The 17,720-nt window shown below is 54.2% G+C and overlaps 1 protein-coding gene across 2 annotated transcripts in view; it reads right to left on the reverse strand.

Annotated features, from left to right (window-relative positions):
* Positions 1–362: 362 nt before the first annotated feature.
* Positions 363–17,720, reverse strand: part of mms19 (MMS19 homolog, cytosolic iron-sulfur assembly component) — a 43,922-nt gene continuing 26,564 nt past the window's right edge. For both annotated transcript variants that reach the window (XM_079493540.1, XM_079493539.1), the window contains exons 23-31: positions 13,214–13,340; positions 12,866–12,969; positions 11,970–12,026; positions 11,531–11,717; positions 10,508–10,590; positions 9,924–10,088; positions 2,223–2,282; positions 959–1,059; positions 363–767 (exon numbers count right to left, since the gene is read on the reverse strand). In XM_079493540.1, coding sequence (XP_079349666.1) covers positions 737–767; positions 959–1,059; positions 2,223–2,282; positions 9,924–10,088; positions 10,508–10,590; positions 11,531–11,717; positions 11,970–12,026; positions 12,866–12,969; positions 13,214–13,340 — 915 coding nt within the window. In that variant the 3' untranslated portion in view covers positions 363–736. The remainder of the gene's footprint in view (positions 768–958; positions 1,060–2,222; positions 2,283–9,923; positions 10,089–10,507; positions 10,591–11,530; positions 11,718–11,969; positions 12,027–12,865; positions 12,970–13,213; positions 13,341–17,720) is intronic.

The following is a 17,720-nucleotide window of genomic DNA, read 5'->3' on the forward strand; positions in this document are numbered from 1 at the left end:
ATGAAAGAACGCTCGCTCCTTTGCCTGTGTAGATGAGGTGTTAGTTATACTGGAGGGTTGAATTCTTGTGGTCAACCATCTGAAAACGGAGAGCAGCCACACATGTGTGTGAACCGCCATTAGTTCAGCATTCTCATAAACCAGAACTCCTTGGTAACACTGCTGACCAAAACAAAAAAACAAAAAAAATCTCAGCACACTCAATAGTTGCACTGAGCAATCTGTCAAGCGCCCCACGGACCGGTCAGTCCACGGTCAGTCAAACTGTTCATTTGTGCGTTCATCAAATCAAAACATGAAGTAGTAATAATAGAAACAGAGGAGAACAGAGGGACGGAAGATGAAACATATGAAGTTAAGTGTAAGTATAGATAGGGTTAGGAAAAGATCTGGAGGGGAGGGGGAGGGAAGGAGTTTGTCCCCAAGTGAGGGGTGCTGTTGTCTGGGAACAGAGGTTCGATCCTAGGCCTAAGATCTGGAGGTGAGGGGAAGGGGGGAAGGAGTTTGTCCCTAAGTGAGGGGTGCTGTTGAGGGGAGGTGAGGGGAAGGGAAGGAGTTTGTCCCCAAGCGAAGGGGTGCTGTTGTCTGGGAACGGAGGTTCCATCCTGGGCCTCCTCCACGTTTGGGCGAGGAGGTCGTCGTCCTGCCTAGGTGGTCTCCTCTCCTCTCCCAGGCCGAGCCAGCCCAGGGGTCAGGGGGACAGTGTGTGGAAAGGTCAGCGGGGTTGACCGACCAATCACCTGCCTCCTGGGCTTCCTAACAGGAACCTGTGAGAACGACACACACAGCCGTGTTGATTTGGTCGACTAGTAAAACTATATGACGTAAAATATCCATTGACTATACCTTGTTTTCACTGATGAAAACTAAGTCGAATTGAAATAAAGACAATGACGGAAAACTAATCTAAAATGTCCTGTCAAAATCAACACTTCCGCTGCCACGTGCTCCTCCTCACCATTCTCCTCGTGCGCGCACCGCCTCGCTCCTCACCAGCCTCTTCTTGTCGTCCAGGGGTTTGGACAGCGCCCGCAGCACCCTGGAGCGGAACGGCATCACCTGGCACAGACAGACAGACGGGCACCGGTCAGAGAAGAGACTGGTCACAGACAGACGGACGGGCACCGGTCAGAGAAGAGACTGGTCACAGACAGACGCACGGGCACCGGTCAGAGAAGAGACTGGTCACAGACAGACGGACGGGCACCGGTCAGAGAAGAGACTGGTCACAGACAGACGGACGGGCACCGGTCAGAGAAGAGACTGGTCACAGACAGACAGACGGGCACCGGTCAGAGAAGAGACTGGTCACAGACAGACAGACGGGCACCAGTCAGAGAAGAGACTGGTCACAGACAGAGAGACGGGCACCGGTCAGAGAAGAGACTGGTCACAGACAGACAGACGGGCACCGGTCAGAGAAGAGACTGGTCACAGACAGACAGACGGGCACCGGTCAGAGAAGAGACTGGTCACAGACAGACAGACACACGGGCACCGGTCAGAGAAGAGACTGGTCACAGACAGACAGACGGGCACCGGTCAGAGAAGAGACTGGTCACAGACAGACAGACGGGCACCGGTCAGAGAAGAGACTGGTCACAGACAGACGTACGGGCAGCGGTCAGAGAAGAGACTGGTCACAGACAGACAGACGGGCACCGGTCAGAGAAGAGACTGGTCACAGACAGACAGACGGGCACCGGTCAGAGAAGAGACTGGTCACAGACAGACGTACGGGCAGCGGTCAGAGAAGAGACTGGTCAGACAGACAGACTTTTAGATTTTTTTGCGTTATGTTATTCTTTAGCTATTGAAAAATAGCAGATCTACAAGCTCATAGCGCGGCACCGAGTGCCGCGCTACAAGCTTGTAGATCTGCCATTTTTGAAGAATCATGCAAATGTGGCACAAATCTTTGAATAGGCCTATATATTATTTCAGAGCGAATGTTTTTAACTCAAATCTTTGCTTCTGGAGGGGTCCCTGGAACAACATATTTTCAGATGGGGGTGACATGAAATAGTTTGAGCACCACTGATATAGAAACATGGGTTTTTTAGAAAACACACACACACACACACACACACACACACACACACACACACACACACACACACACACACACACACACACACACACACACACACACACACACACACACACACACACACACACACACACACACACACACACACACACACACACACACACACATCTACCTCGTGTTCAGGGAAGTTGGCCACAGCGTGGACACAGCGCAGCGAGGCGCTCCGCACCGTCTGCCAAAAAAAAAAAGGGGGCACTGGTTATGAATATGAATCAATACAGTATACCTCTTAAGGCCCGGCCCTGCCTGGGCTGGCCCCGAGGCCCCCCAGAGACTACCTGCTTCAATACAGTATACCTCTTAAGGCCCGGCCCTGCCTGGGCTGGCCCCGAGGCCCCCCAGAGACTACCTGCTACAATACAGTATACCTCTTAAGGCCCGGCCCTACCTGGGCTGGCCCCGAGGCCCCCCAGAGACTACCTGCTACAATACAGTATACCTCTTAAGGCCCGGCCCTACCTGGGCTGGCCCCGAGGCCCCCCAGAGACTACCTGCTTCAATACAGTATACCTCTTAAGGCCCGGCCCTACCTGGGCTGGCCCCGAGGCCCCCCAGAGACTACCTGCTACAATACAGTATACCTCTTAAGGCCCGGCCCTACCTGGGCTGGCCCCGAGGCCCCCCAGAGACTACCTGCTTCAATACAGTATACCTCTTAAGGCCCGGCCCTACCTGGGCTGGCCCCGAGGCCCCCCAGAGACTACCTGCTACAATACAGTATACCTCTTAAGGCCCGGCCCTACCTGGGCTGGCCCCGAGGCCCCCCAGAGACTACCTGCTACAATACAGTATACCTCTTAAGGCCCGGCCCTACCTGGGCTGGCCCCGAGGCCCCCCAGAGACTACCTGCTTCAATACAGTATACCTCTTAAGGCCCGGCCCTACCTGGGCTGGCCCCGAGGCCCCCCAGAGACTACCTGCTTCAATACAGTATACCTCTTAAGGCCCGGCCCTACCTGGGCTGGCCCCGAGGCCCCCCAGAGACTACCTGCTTCAATACAGTATACCTCTTAAGGCCCGGCCCTACCTGGGCTGGCCCCGAGGCCCCCCAGAGACTACCTGCTTCAATACAGTATACCTCTTAAGGCCCGGCCCTACCTGGGCTGGCCCCGAGGCCCCCCAGAGACTACCTGCTTCAATACAGTATACCTCTTAAGGCCCGGCCCTACCTGGGCTGGCCCCGAGGCCCCCCAGAGACTACCTGCTACAATACAGTATACCTCTTAAGGCCCGGCCCTACCTGGGCTGGCCCCGAGGCCCGGCCCTACCTGGGCTGGCCCCGAGGCCCCCCAGAGACTACCTGCTTCAATACAGTATACCTCTTAAGGCCCGGCCCTACCTGGGCTGGCCCCGAGGCCCCCCAGAGACTACCTGCTTCAATACAGTATACCTCTTAAGGCCCGGCCCTACCTGGGCTGGCCCCGAGGCCCGGCCCTACCTGGGCTGGCCCCGAGGCCCGGCCCTACCTGGGCTGGCCCCGAGGCCCCCCAGAGACTACCTGCTACAATACAGTATACCTCTTAAGGCCCGGCCCTACCTGGGCTGGCCCCGAGGCCCGGCCCTACCTGGGCTGGCCCCGAGGCCCGGCCCTACCTGGGCTGGCCCCGAGGCCCCCCAGAGACTACCTGCTACAATACAGTATACCTCTTAAGGCCCGGCCCTACCTGGGCTGGCCCCGAGGCCCCCCAGAGACTACCTGCTTCAATACAGTATACCTCTTAAGGCCCGGCCCTACCTGGGCTGGCCCCGAGGCCCGGCCCTACCTGGGCTGGCCCCGAGGCCCCCCAGAGACTACCTGCTTCAATACAGTATACCTCTTAAGGCCCGGCCCTACCTGGGCTGGCCCCGAGGCCCCCCAGAGACTACCTGCTTCAATACAGTATACCTCTTAAGGCCCGGCCCTACCTGGGCTGGCCCCGAGGCCCGGCCCTACCTGGGCTGGCCCCGAGGCCCCCCAGAGACTACCTGCTTCAATACAGTATACCTCTTAAGGCCCGGCCCTACCTGGGCTGGCCCCGAGGCCCCCCAGAGACTACCTGCTTCAATACAGTATACCTCTTAAGGCCCGGCCCTACCTGGGCTGGCCCCGAGGCCCCCCAGAGACTACCTGCTTCAATACAGTATACCTCTTAAGGCCCGGCCCTACCTGGGCTGGCCCCGAGGCCCGGCCCTGCCTGGGCTGGCCCCGAGGCCCCCCAGAGACTACCTGCTTCAATACAGTATACCTCTTAAGGCCCGGCCCTACCTGGGCTGGCCCCGAGGCCCCCCACAGACTACCTGCTTCAATACAGTATACCTCTTAAGGCCCGGCCCTACCTGGGCTGGCCCCGAGGCCCCCCACAGACTACCTGCTTCAATACAGTATACCTCTTAAGGCCCGGCCCTACCTGGGCTGGCCCCGAGGCCCCCCAGAGACTACCTGCTTCAATACAGTATACCTCTTAAGGCCCGGCCCTACCTGGGCTGGCCCCGAGGCCCCCCAGAGACTACCTGCTTCAATACAGTATACCTCTTAAGGCCCGGCCCTACCTGGGCTGGCCCCGAGGCCCGGCCCTACCTGGGCTGGCCCCGAGGCCCCCCAGAGACTACCTGCTACAATACAGTATACCTCTTAAGGCCCGGCCCTACCTGGGCTGGCCCCGAGGCCCCCCACAGACTACCTGCTTCAATACAGTATACCTCTTAAGGCCCGGCCCTACCTGGGCTGGCCCCGAGGCCCCCCAGAGACTACCTGCTTCAATACAGTATTCCTCTTAAGGCCCGGCCCTACCTGGGCTGGCCCCGAGGCCCCCCAGAGACTACCTGCTACAATACAGTATACCTCTTAAGGCCCGGCCCTACCTGGGCTGGCCCCGAGGCCCCCCAGAGACTACCTGCTTCAATACAGTATACCTCTTAAGGCCCGGCCCTACCTGGGCTGGCCCCGAGGCCCCCCAGAGACTACCTGCTACAATACAGTATACCTCTTAAGGCCCGGCCCTACCTGGGCTGGCCCCGAGGCCCCCCAGAGACTACCTGCTTCAATACAGTATACCTCTTAAGGCCCGGCCCTACCTGGGCTGGCCCCGAGGCCCCCCAGAGACTACCTGCTTCAATACAGTATACCTCTTAAGGCCCGGCCCTACCTGGGCTGGCCCCGAGGCCCCCCACAGACTACCTGCTTCAATACAGTATACCTCTTAAGGCCCGGCCCTACCTGGGCTGGCCCCGAGGCCCCCCAGAGACTACCTGCTACAATACAGTATACCTCTTAAGGCCCGGCCCTACCTGGGCTGGCCCCGAGGCCCCCCAGAGACTACCTGCTTCAATACAGTATACCTCTTAAGGCCCGGCCCTACCTGGGCTGGCCCCGAGGCCCCCCAGAGACTACCTGCTACAATACAGTATACCTCTTAAGGCCCGGCCCTACCTGGGCTGGCCCCGAGGCCCCCCAGAGACTACCTGCTTCAATACAGTATACCTCTTAAGGCCCGGCCCTGCCTGGGCTGGCCCCGAGGCCCCCCAGAGACTACCTGCTTCAATACAGTATACCTCTTAAGGCCCGGCCCTACCTGGGCTGGCCCCGAGGCCCCCCAGAGACTACCTGCTTCAATACAGTATACCTCTTAAGGCCCGGCCCTACCTGGGCTGGCCCCGAGGCCCGGCCCTACCTGGGCTGGCCCCGAGGCCCGGCCCTACCTGGGCTGGCCCCGAGGCCCCCCAGAGACTACCTGCTTCAATACAGTATACCTCTTAAGGCCCGGCCCTACCTGGGCTGGCCCCGAGGCCCCCCAGAGACTACCTGCTTCAATACAGTATTCCTCTTAAGGCCCGGCCCTACCTGGGCTGGCCCCGAGGCCCCCCAGAGACTACCTGCTACAATACAGTATACCTCTTAAGGCCCGGCCCTACCTGGGCTGGCCCCGAGGCCCCCCAGAGACTACCTGCTTCAATACAGTATACCTCTTAAGGCCCGGCCCTACCTGGGCTGGCCCCGAGGCCCCCCAGAGACTACCTGCTACAATACAGTATACCTCTTAAGGCCCGGCCCTACCTGGGCTGGCCCCGAGGCCCCCCAGAGACTACCTGCTTCAATACAGTATACCTCTTAAGGCCCGGCCCTACCTGGGCTGGCCCCGAGGCCCCCCAGAGACTACCTGCTTCAATACAGTATACCTCTTAAGGCCCGGCCCTACCTGGGCTGGCCCCGAGGCCCCCCACAGACTACCTGCTTCAATACAGTATACCTCTTAAGGCCCGGCCCTACCTGGGCTGGCCCCGAGGCCCCCCAGAGACTACCTGCTACAATACAGTATACCTCTTAAGGCCCGGCCCTACCTGGGCTGGCCCCGAGGCCCCCCAGAGACTACCTGCTTCAATACAGTATACCTCTTAAGGCCCGGCCCTGCCTGGGCTGGCCCCGAGGCCCCCCAGAGACTACCTGCTTCAATACAGTATACCTCTTAAGGCCCGGCCCTACCTGGGCTGGCCCCGAGGCCCCCCAGAGACTACCTGCTTCAATACAGTATACCTCTTAAGGCCCGGCCCTACCTGGGCTGGCCCCGAGGCCCGGCCCTACCTGGGCTGGCCCCGAGGCCCGGCCCTACCTGGGCTGGCCCCGAGGCCCCCCAGAGACTACCTGCTTCAATACAGTATACCTCTTAAGGCCCGGCCCTACCTGGGCTGGCCCCGAGGCCCGGCCCTACCTGGGCTGGCCCCGAGGCCCGGCCCTACCTGGGCTGGCCCCGAGGCCCCCCAGAGACTACCTGCTTCAATACAGTATACCTCTTAAGGCCCGGCCCTACCTGGGCTGGCCCCGAGGCCCCCCAGAGACTACCTGCTACAATACAGTATACCTCTTAAGGCCCGGCCCTACCTGGGCTGGCCCCGAGGCCCCCCAGAGACTACCTGCTTCAATACAGTATACCTCTTAAGGCCCGGCCCTACCTGGGCTGGCCCCGAGGCCCGGCCCTACCTGGGCTGGCCCCGAGGCCCCCCAGAGACTACCTGCTACAATACAGTATACCTCTTAAGGCCCGGCCCTACCTGGGCTGGCCCCGAGGCCCGGCCCTACCTGGGCTGGCCCCGAGGCCCCCCAGAGACTACCTGCTTCAATACAGTATACCTCTTAAGGCCCGGCCCTACCTGGGCTGGCCCCGAGGCCCCCCAGAGACTACCTGCTTCAATACAGTATACCTCTTAAGGCCCGGCCCTACCTGGGCTGGCCCCGAGGCCCCCCAGAGACTACCTGCTACAATACAGTATACCTCTTAAGGCCCGGCCCTACCTGGGCTGGCCCCGAGGCCCCCCAGAGACTACCTGCTTCAATACAGTATACCTCTTAAGGCCCGGCCCTACCTGGGCTGGCCCCGAGGCCCCCCAGAGACTACCTGCTTCAATACAGTATACCTCTTAAGGCCCGGCCCTACCTGGGCTGGCCCCGAGGCCCCCCAGAGACTACCTGCTACAATACAGTATACCTCTTAAGGCCCGGCCCTACCTGGGCTGGCCCCGAGGCCCGGCCCTACCTGGGCTGGCCCCGAGGCCCCCCAGAGACTACCTGCTTCAATACAGTATACCTCTTAAGGCCCGGCCCTACCTGGGCTGGCCCCGAGGCCCCCCAGAGACTACCTGCTTCAATACAGTATACCTCTTAAGGCCCGGCCCTACCTGGGCTGGCCCCGAGGCCCGGCCCTACCTGGGCTGGCCCCGAGGCCCGGCCCTACCTGGGCTGGCCCCGAGGCCCCCCAGAGACTACCTGCTTCAATACAGTATACCTCTTAAGGCCCGGCCCTACCTGGGCTGGCCCCGAGGCCCCCCAGAGACTACCTGCTACAATACAGTATACCTCTTAAGGCCCGGCCCTACCTGGGCTGGCCCCGAGGCCCGGCCCTACCTGGGCTGGCCCCGAGGCCCCCCAGAGACTACCTGCTTCAATACAGTATACCTCTTAAGGCCCGGCCCTACCTGGGCTGGCCCCGAGGCCCCCCAGAGACTACCTGCTTCAATACAGTATACCTCTTAAGGCCCGGCCCTACCTGGGCTGGCCCCGAGGCCCGGCCCTACCTGGGCTGGCCCCGAGGCCCGGCCCTACCTGGGCTGGCCCCGAGGCCCGGCCCTACCTGGGCTGGCCCCGAGGCCCCCCCTGGGCTGGCCCCGAGGCCCGGCCCTACCTGGGCTGGCCCCGAGGCCCCCCCTGGGCTGGCCCCGAGGCCCCCCAGAGACTACCTGCTTCAAAATGCATGTATCAATAATAATAATGTATCTTGGAACGGGTAAGGACTAGTACAGATAAAGATCATACATGGGCAACTGGCGGCCCCCACCATCACTTATTGCTGCCCGCAGGTTAATATCAGAATACTGACAGATATATAATCAGATATATTGATTTCAGCTAATTACTTGTATTAAAATGTTATTGTCTTTTTCTTATGTCCATGTATAAGAAAGATGTATGTATGTACTTCATAAAGTTAACATAACTATAAATGCATTTGAAATTAAATAAAAAAGGCTACTTTTCAGGATTCCAATTCAGAAATAGCAAAAAAAAAATATATGCAGGATTTCAATTCAGATATAGCAAAACAATTGCTGATCTACAAGCTCAAACTGCGCCACACTGCGACACATTTTGAGCTTGTAGATCGGCTATTTCTTTGCTTACGACAGTAATAATGCAATGTGGCCCCTCTGGAGTGAGTGTGTAAATATAGTGGGCCCTCTCCATCATCAAAGCTGCCCCACCCCTGATAAAATGGTAAACGGTGCATTTATATAGCAGAGACTGTGCATAACATTCACCCATTCACACTTGAGTCTTGCTCAAGGACACTTGGACACTAACTCTGGGGGAGCCCGGGTTCGAACTGGGAACCTTGCGGTTACCATCCAGCCACTCTACCCCTGAACCACTGCCACTGGACACCAGAGCCTCCTGATAAAGAGGGTTGTATACGCACCATGGCGGGGCTGGCGGTCAGGGCCAGCAGCCTGATAAAGATGGTTGTATACGCACCATGGCTGGGCTGGTGGTCAGGGCCAGCAGCCTGATAAAGATGGTTGTATACGCACCATGGCTGGGCTGGCGGTCAGGGCCAGCAGCCTGGGGACACCCCCCTGATAAAGAGGGTTGTATACGCACCATGGCGGGGCTGGCGGTCAGGGCCAGCAGCCTGGGGACCAGAGCCTCCTGATAAAGATGATTGTATACGCACCATGGCGGGGCTGGCGGTCAGGGCCAGCAGCCTGATAAAGATGGTTGTATACGCACCATGGCTGGGCTGGTGGTCAGGGCCAGCAGCCTGATAAAGATGGTTGTATACGCACCATGGCGGGGCTGGAGGTCAGGGCATAAAGGTGACTGTATACGCACCATGGCGAGGCTGGAGGTCAGGGCATAAAGGTGACTGTATACGCACCATGGCGGGGCTGGTGGTCAGGGCATAAAGGTGACTGTATACGCACCATGGCTGGGCTGGCGGTCAGGGCCAGCAGCCTGGGGACACCCCCCTGATAAAGAGGGTTGTATACGCACCATGGCGGGGCTGGCGGTCAGGGCCAGCAGCCTGATAAAGATGGTTGTATACGCACCATGGCTGGGCTGGTGGTCAGGGCCAGCAGCCTGATAAAGATGGTTGTATACGCACCATGGCTGGGCTGGCGGTCAGGGCCAGCAGCCTGGGGACACCCCCCTGATAAAGAGGGTTGTATACGCACCATGGCTGGGCTGGTGGTCAGGGCCAGCAGCCTGATAAAGATGGTTGTATACGCACCATGGCGGGGCTGGCGGTCAGGGCCAGCAGCCTGATAAAGAGGGTTGTATACGCACCATGGCGGGGCTGGTGGTCAGGGCCAGCAGCCTGGACACCAGAGCCTCCAGCTGCTGCACCAGGACGGCCGGTGGGTCCAGCAGGACGGGCTGCAGGCAGGACAGGGTGGACAGCTGCACCTCGAGGTCGGGACACGACAGGGCCTCCAGGATCAGGTGGAGGAGCTGCCCAAATGGAACAAACAGGACAACGTTAAAGATGGGAGCGCCATGATTTTTTTCTCCCCCACCCTAAAACATGATCAGATCTGTATTATTATTATTTAGTATTTACAGAGGAAGATTTCTTTTTTTCTTTTAAGTTCAAGTTGGCACCAGTTCATTAACTAATTCAGCGCCATCTAGTGGTGGCTTGGGTGCAGCGCTTGTGCCACGTATGGTAAGTGAACGGGAGGAGCCCTTATGTTTAAAGGGCTTTTGGCCGGACACCGCTGAGTCAGGAAGTAAAATCCGCTATTTAACATTAACAGGATTGTCATTTAATTATTAAATGACAATCCTGGGACATGTTACATAGCGTGTGTGTGTGTGTGTGTGTGTGTGTGTGTGTGTGCATGTGTGCGGTGCGTGCGTGCATTACTCACCGCTGGCAGCTCTGTGAGCTGCACCTGTTTGGGCAGGTTGTTGACGATGTGAGACAGAGCCTTCAGGTAGCTGGACTTCTTCTCTGGAGGGACCACAGAGAGACAACATTATGTTAATGGGGGGACCACAGAGAGACAACATTCTATTAATGGGGGGACCACACCGAGACAACGTTATATTAATGGGGGGACCACACCGAGAATACATTCTTTTAACACATTTAGACCTGAGGACGATTCTAAAAAAAATTGCTTCTAAATCATTCTGAAAAACCCCATGTTTCTATGTTAGTGGTTCTCAAACATTTTCATGTCAAGGACCTCCAAATATATATATATGTAATTGGCCGCCGACCCCCATCTGAAAATAGGTTGTTCCAGGCATAGATATATATAAACTCTAGATAGCTCACCCTCGCTGTTGGCCAATGGAGAGTGACGTCGTTACGTGGCGGCCATCTTACCTCGGGACACATAACATTGTGTCTATGGGGCATGTACTCTTAAATGACCATAACTTGCTCAATTTTCAACCGATTTTCAAACGGTTTGGTTTGTTATAAACGTCAGAGACGTCCGCATACTTATATGCTTTTATACGACGTTCATATAAAAAACATAAATTAAGCAGATAAGCGTCCTGAATCATAGCCACGTTGACAACGTTTGTAATAAACCAACCCGTTTGTAAATCCGTCAAGATTTGAGCGAGTTATGACTGTTTCTGTTTGAGCTGCCATTGAACATACTGTACTGTAGCCCCGAAGTAAGATGGCTGCCGGGTGAACGACGTCAGAAACTCCGCCTTGAGCCATCTAGTGTTTATATATATCTATGGTTCCAGGGACCTTTATTTGTTGACGAAATTGTCAATAATATATTTAGTCTTAGTTTTAGCTAGTTGTAGTTTAGTTTTCATTTCATTTTTATTCCGTTTTCACCAGTGAAAAAAGGGAGTCGACAGACATTTTTCGTCTTAATATTAGTCGACGAAATAAACAGTGGTTAGGTGCGTATCGCCACCTGGTGGAGCAGCGTTGAAGCCCTGGACCAGCTTGGCGGAGTTCTCCGTGAAGAAGCGCTGGCGGTACATGATTCGTACGTCGGCGTGGCAAGCGCGGTTCAGCACGTCTGGAGAGTCGCTCATCAGCAGAGAGAAGCCCTCGGCCGCCAGAGAGCCCAGCTCACCGTCACCCAGGAGACAGAAGAGCTGCACGTACACATGCAGAGAGACACACACACACACACACACACACACACACACACACACACACACACACACACACACACACACACACACACACACACACACACACACACACACACACACACAGTCTATTTGATGATGCTTTAATGTTGTGGACATGAAGGTGTGTGTGTGTGTGTGTGTGTGTGTGTGTGTGTGTGTGTGTGTGTGTGTGTGTGTGTGTGTGTGTGTGTGTGTGTGTGTGTGTGTGTGTACCTTGTCAGTCATTGTCGTTGACAGAGGATGGTATCGGAGCAGCAACGCTTTGGCCACCTGCAGACACACAAAACAACACTTCAGTCACCAGTACCACGCACGCACGCATTACGACCTCTGCCCAGGACGGCGATTGGCCCAACGGCGGAGAATTACACTGTGCAAAAAGCATGGAATACGGATGTGTATATTACAGGAAACTCCCGTTAAACTTTCCAACAAACTCCCGAATTGTACCATCAGACCTGTATATTACCGTATATTAACTGTATATGCTGCTAAACTTGAGGTTTACGGGCAAATCTAGTGCCCATAATTGCCCGTTAACTCCTCTTTTCACGCAGTGTTAACCGTTTGATATCAGCGAGCGATACACTACAGTCCAGGAGCGCCTGTCGTGCAAACTTCCGACGTCATTTCCGGTTTGTGCGTCATCAAAAGTGTTCCCCCTAATAACTGAATCTAAATCACTGATTTCAATTCTAACCAAAATCAGTGACCGTCCATCGCTGTCCCGTCGCCTCCCGCGGATGTTTCCGTTAGAAGCTATGCTATCAAGACGGAGTCCTGTGTCACCTTGAAAAAGCAAAGTTCTTTGTTTACCCAGGGTAAGTGGACTAAGCTCGAGATGCTTGTTTACAGCCACGCCCTGCTCATAGAACATTTCATGGTTCAATGCCTTGCTCAAGGGCACTTCAGCGGTGGTAATTTTAACTTGCCCTTCCGGTATCAAGACCGCTCCGCAAACCATTCGGCCACCGCTGCCAAATGGGCTCTGAAGCTGCAAATAGCTGAGCACACCGATTTACTGGTCTCACCCAGAGGAGGAGTGTGAAGGCCTGTATTCAGTGTCTCACCCAGAGGAGGAGTGTGAAGGCCTGTATTCAGTGTCTCACCCAGAGGAGGAGTGTGAAGGCCTGTATGCGTAGAGGAGAGGAGGACTCCAGCTGACTGCACATCCTCTTCATCAGCCTCTGGACCAGAGAGTCCAGAGCTTCACCTGGAGGAGCACCAAAACAAACACACCATCACAGCCATGCATGTTCACCACTGCACTAGGTAAGTAAGTAAGTAAGAAAGTGAGATGCTAAAACTCATCAAATGTTGGTATGTGGCTCAAATGCCAAATAAATAAATGGGTCTTGATGTGAAAAGGGTTGAAAAGCAGTGGTTTTAGAGTCAGACGGGTAAAAAGGGGAGCAACAGGATGACTCTTAACGTCACAGATCTCCACTGTCACTGACCTGCGGGCCTCTTGTTGAGCAGGCCGGCGTAGCACTTGGCAGCAGACGTGTAGGAGAAGGGGTGGAGGCAGGCCAGGCTCAGCTCCTCCAGCTCCGACAGGAGTCTGTCTACCTGGGGAACCTCCATCTGGACGGAAAAACACCATCAGGACGGCAGACAGCAGGACAAACACCATCAGGACATGACAGAGAACAGGACAAACACCATCAGGACGGCAGACAGCAGGACAAACACCATCATGACATGACAGAGAACAGGACAAACACCATCAGGACAGAAGACAGCAGGACAAACACCATCAGGACATGACAGAGAACAGGACAAACACCATCAGGACATGACAGAGAACAGGACAAACACCATCAGGACATGACAGAGAACAGGACAAACACCATCAGGACATGACAGACAGGAGGACAAACACCATCAGGACATGACAGAGAACAGGACAAACACCATCAGGACATGACAGAGAACAGGACAAACACCATCAGGACAGAAGACAGCAGGACAAACACCATCAGGACATGACAGAGAACAGGACAAACACCATCAGGACATGACAGAGAACAGGACAAACACCATCAGGACATGACAGAGAACAGGACAAACACCATCAGGACATGACAGACAGGAGGACAAACACCATCAGGACATGACAGAGAACAGGACAAACACCATCAGGACAGAAGACAGCAGGACAAACACCATCAGGACAGAAGACAGCAGGACAAACACCATCAGGACATGACAGAGAACAGGACAAACACCATCAGGACATGACAGAGAACAGGACAAACACCATCATGACATGACAGAGAACAGGACAAACACCATCATGACATGACAGAGAACAGGACAAACACCATCATGACATGACAGAGAACAGGACAAACACCATCAGGACATGACAGAGAACAGGACAAACACCATCAGGACATGACAGGACAGCAGGACAAACACCATCAGGACATGACAGAGAACAGGACAAACACCATCAGGACATGACAGAGAGAACAGGACAAACACCATCAGGACATGACAGGACAGCAGGACAAACACCATCAGGACATGACAGAGAACAGGACAAACACCATCAGGACATGACAGGACAGCAGGACAAACACCATCAGGACATGACAGAGAACAGGACAAACACCATCAGGACATGACAGAGAACAGGACAAACACCATCAGGACATGACAGAGAACAGGACAAACACCATCATGACATGACAGGACAGCAGGACAAACACCATCAGGACATGACAGAGAACAGGACAAACACCATCAGGACATGACAGAGAACAGGACAAACACCATCATGACATGACAGGACAGCAGGACAAACACCATCAGGACATGACAGAGAACAGGACAAACACCATCAGGACATGACAGAGAACAGGACAAACACCATCAGGACATGACAGGACAGCAGGACAAACACCATCAGGACATGACAGAGAACAGGACAAACACCATCAGGACATGACAGAGAACAGGACAAACACCATCAGGACATGACAGAGAACAGGACAAACACCATCAGGACATGACAGAGAACAGGACAAACACCATCAGGACATGACAGAGAACAGGACAAACACCATCAGGACGGCAGAGAACAGGACAAACACCATCAGGACATGACAGAGAACAGGACAAACACCATCAGGACAGAAGACAGCAGGACAAACACCATCAGGACATGACAGAGAACAGGACAAACACCATCAGGACATGACAGAGAACAGGACAAACACCATCATGACATGACAGAGAACAGGACAAACACCATCATGACATGACAGAGAACAGGACAAACACCATCATGACATGACAGAGAACAGGACAAACACCATCATGACATGACAGAGAACAGGACAAACACCATCATGACAGAAGACAGCAGGACAAACACCATCATGACAGAAGACAGCAGGACAAACACCATCATGACATGACAGAGAACAGGACAAACACCATCAGGACAGAAGACAGTAGGACAAACACCATCAGGACAGAAGACAGCAGGACAAACACCATCATGACATGACAGAGAACAGGACAAACACCATCAGGACAGCAGACAGTAGGACAAACACCATCAGGACAGAAGACAGCAGGACAAACACCATCATGACATGACAGAGAACAGGACAAACACCATCATGACATGACAGAGAACAGGACAAACACCATCAGGACAGCAGACAGTAGGACAAACACCATCAGGACAGAAGACAGCAGGACAAACACCATCATGACATGACAGAGAACAGGACAAACACCATCATGACATGACAGAGAACAGGACAAACACCATCATGACATGACAGAGAACAGGACAAACACCATCATGACATGACAGAGAACAGGACAAACACCATCATGACATGACAGACAGCAGGACAAACACCATCATGACATGACAGAGAACAGGACAAACACCATCATGACATGACAGACAGCAGGACAAACACCATCAGGACATGACAGACAGCAGGACAAACACCATCAGGACATGACAGAGAACAGGACAAACACCATCAGGACATGACAGAGAACAGGACAAACACCATCAGGACATGACAGAGAACAGGACAAACACCATCAGGACATGACAGAGAACAGGACAAACACCATCAGGACATGACAGAGAACAGGACAAACACCATCATGACATGACAGAGAACAGGACAAACACCATCAGGACATGACAGAGAACAGGACAAACACCATCAGGACAGCAGACAGTAGGACAAACACCATCAGGACAGAAGACAGCAGGACAAACACCATCATGACATGACAGAGAACAGGACAAACACCATCATGACATGACAGAGAACAGGACAAACACCATCAGGACATGACAGAGAACAGGACAAACACCATCATGACATGACAGAGAACAGGACAAACACCATCATGACATGACAGAGAACAGGACAAACACCATCATGACATGACAGAGAACAGGACAAACACCATCATGACAGAAGACAGCAGGACAAACACCATCAGGACATGACAGAGAACAGGACAAACACCATCATGACATGACAGAGAACAGGACAAACACCATCAGGACAGAAGACAGCAGGACAAACACCATCATGACATGACAGAGAACAGGACAAACACCATCAGGACAGAAGACAGCAGGACAAACACCATCATGACATGGCAGAGAACAGGACAAACACCATCATGACATGACAGAGAACAGGACAAACACCATCATGACAGAAGACAGCAGGACAAACACCATCAGGACATGACAGAGAACAGGACAAACACCATCAGGACATGACAGAGAACAGGACAAACACCATCAGGACAGAAGACAGCAGGACAAACACCATCAGGACAGCAGACAGTAGGACAAACACCATCAGGACAGAAGACAGCAGGACAAACACCATCAGGACAGCAGACAGCAGGACAAACACCATCAGGACATGACAGAGAACAGGACAAACACCATCAGGACATGACAGAGAACAGGACAAACACCATCAGGACATGACAGAGAACAGGACAAACACCATCAGGACAGAAGACAGCAGGACAAACACCATCAGGACAGCAGACAGTAGGACAAACACCATCAGGACAGAAGACAGCAGGACAAACACTATCAGGACATGACAGAGAACAGGACAAACACCATCAGGACATGACAGAGAACAGGACAAACACCATCAGGACATGACAGAGAACAGGACAAACACCATCAGGACAGCAGACAGCAGGACAAACACCATCAGGACAGAAGACAGCAGGACAAACACCATCAGGACAGCAGACAGCAGGACAAACACCATCAGGACAGAAGACAGCAGGACAAACACCATCAGGACATGACAGAGAACAGGACAAACACCATCAGGACATGACAGAGAACAGGACAAACACCATCAGGACATGACAGGACAGCAGGACAAACACCATCAGGACATGACAGAGAACAGGACAAACACCATCAGGACATGACAGAGAACAGGACAAACACCATCAGGACATGACAGGACAGCAGGACAAACACCATCAGGACATGACAGAGAACAGGACAAACACCATCAGGACATGACAGAGAACAGGACAAACACCATCAGGACATGACAGGACAGCAGGACAAACACCATCAGGACATGACAGAGAACAGGACAAACACCATCAGGACATGACAGAGAACAGGACAAACACCATCATGACATGACAGAGAACAGGACAAACACCATCAGGACATGACAGAGAACAGGACAAACACCATCAGGACATGACAGAGAACAGGACAAACACCATCAGGACAAGACAGAGAACAGGACAAACACCATCAGGACATGACAGAGAACAGGACAAACACCATCAGGACATGACAGAGAACAGGACAAACACCATCAGGACATGACAGAGAACAGGACAAACACCATCAGGACATGACAGAGAACAGGACAAACACCATCAGGACATGACAGAGAACAGGACAAACACCAT

Source organism: Electrona antarctica, assembly GCF_951216825.1.
Source record: "Electrona antarctica genome assembly, chromosome: 22".
NCBI classification, from domain to species: Eukaryota; Metazoa; Chordata; class Actinopteri; order Myctophiformes; family Myctophidae; genus Electrona; species Electrona antarctica.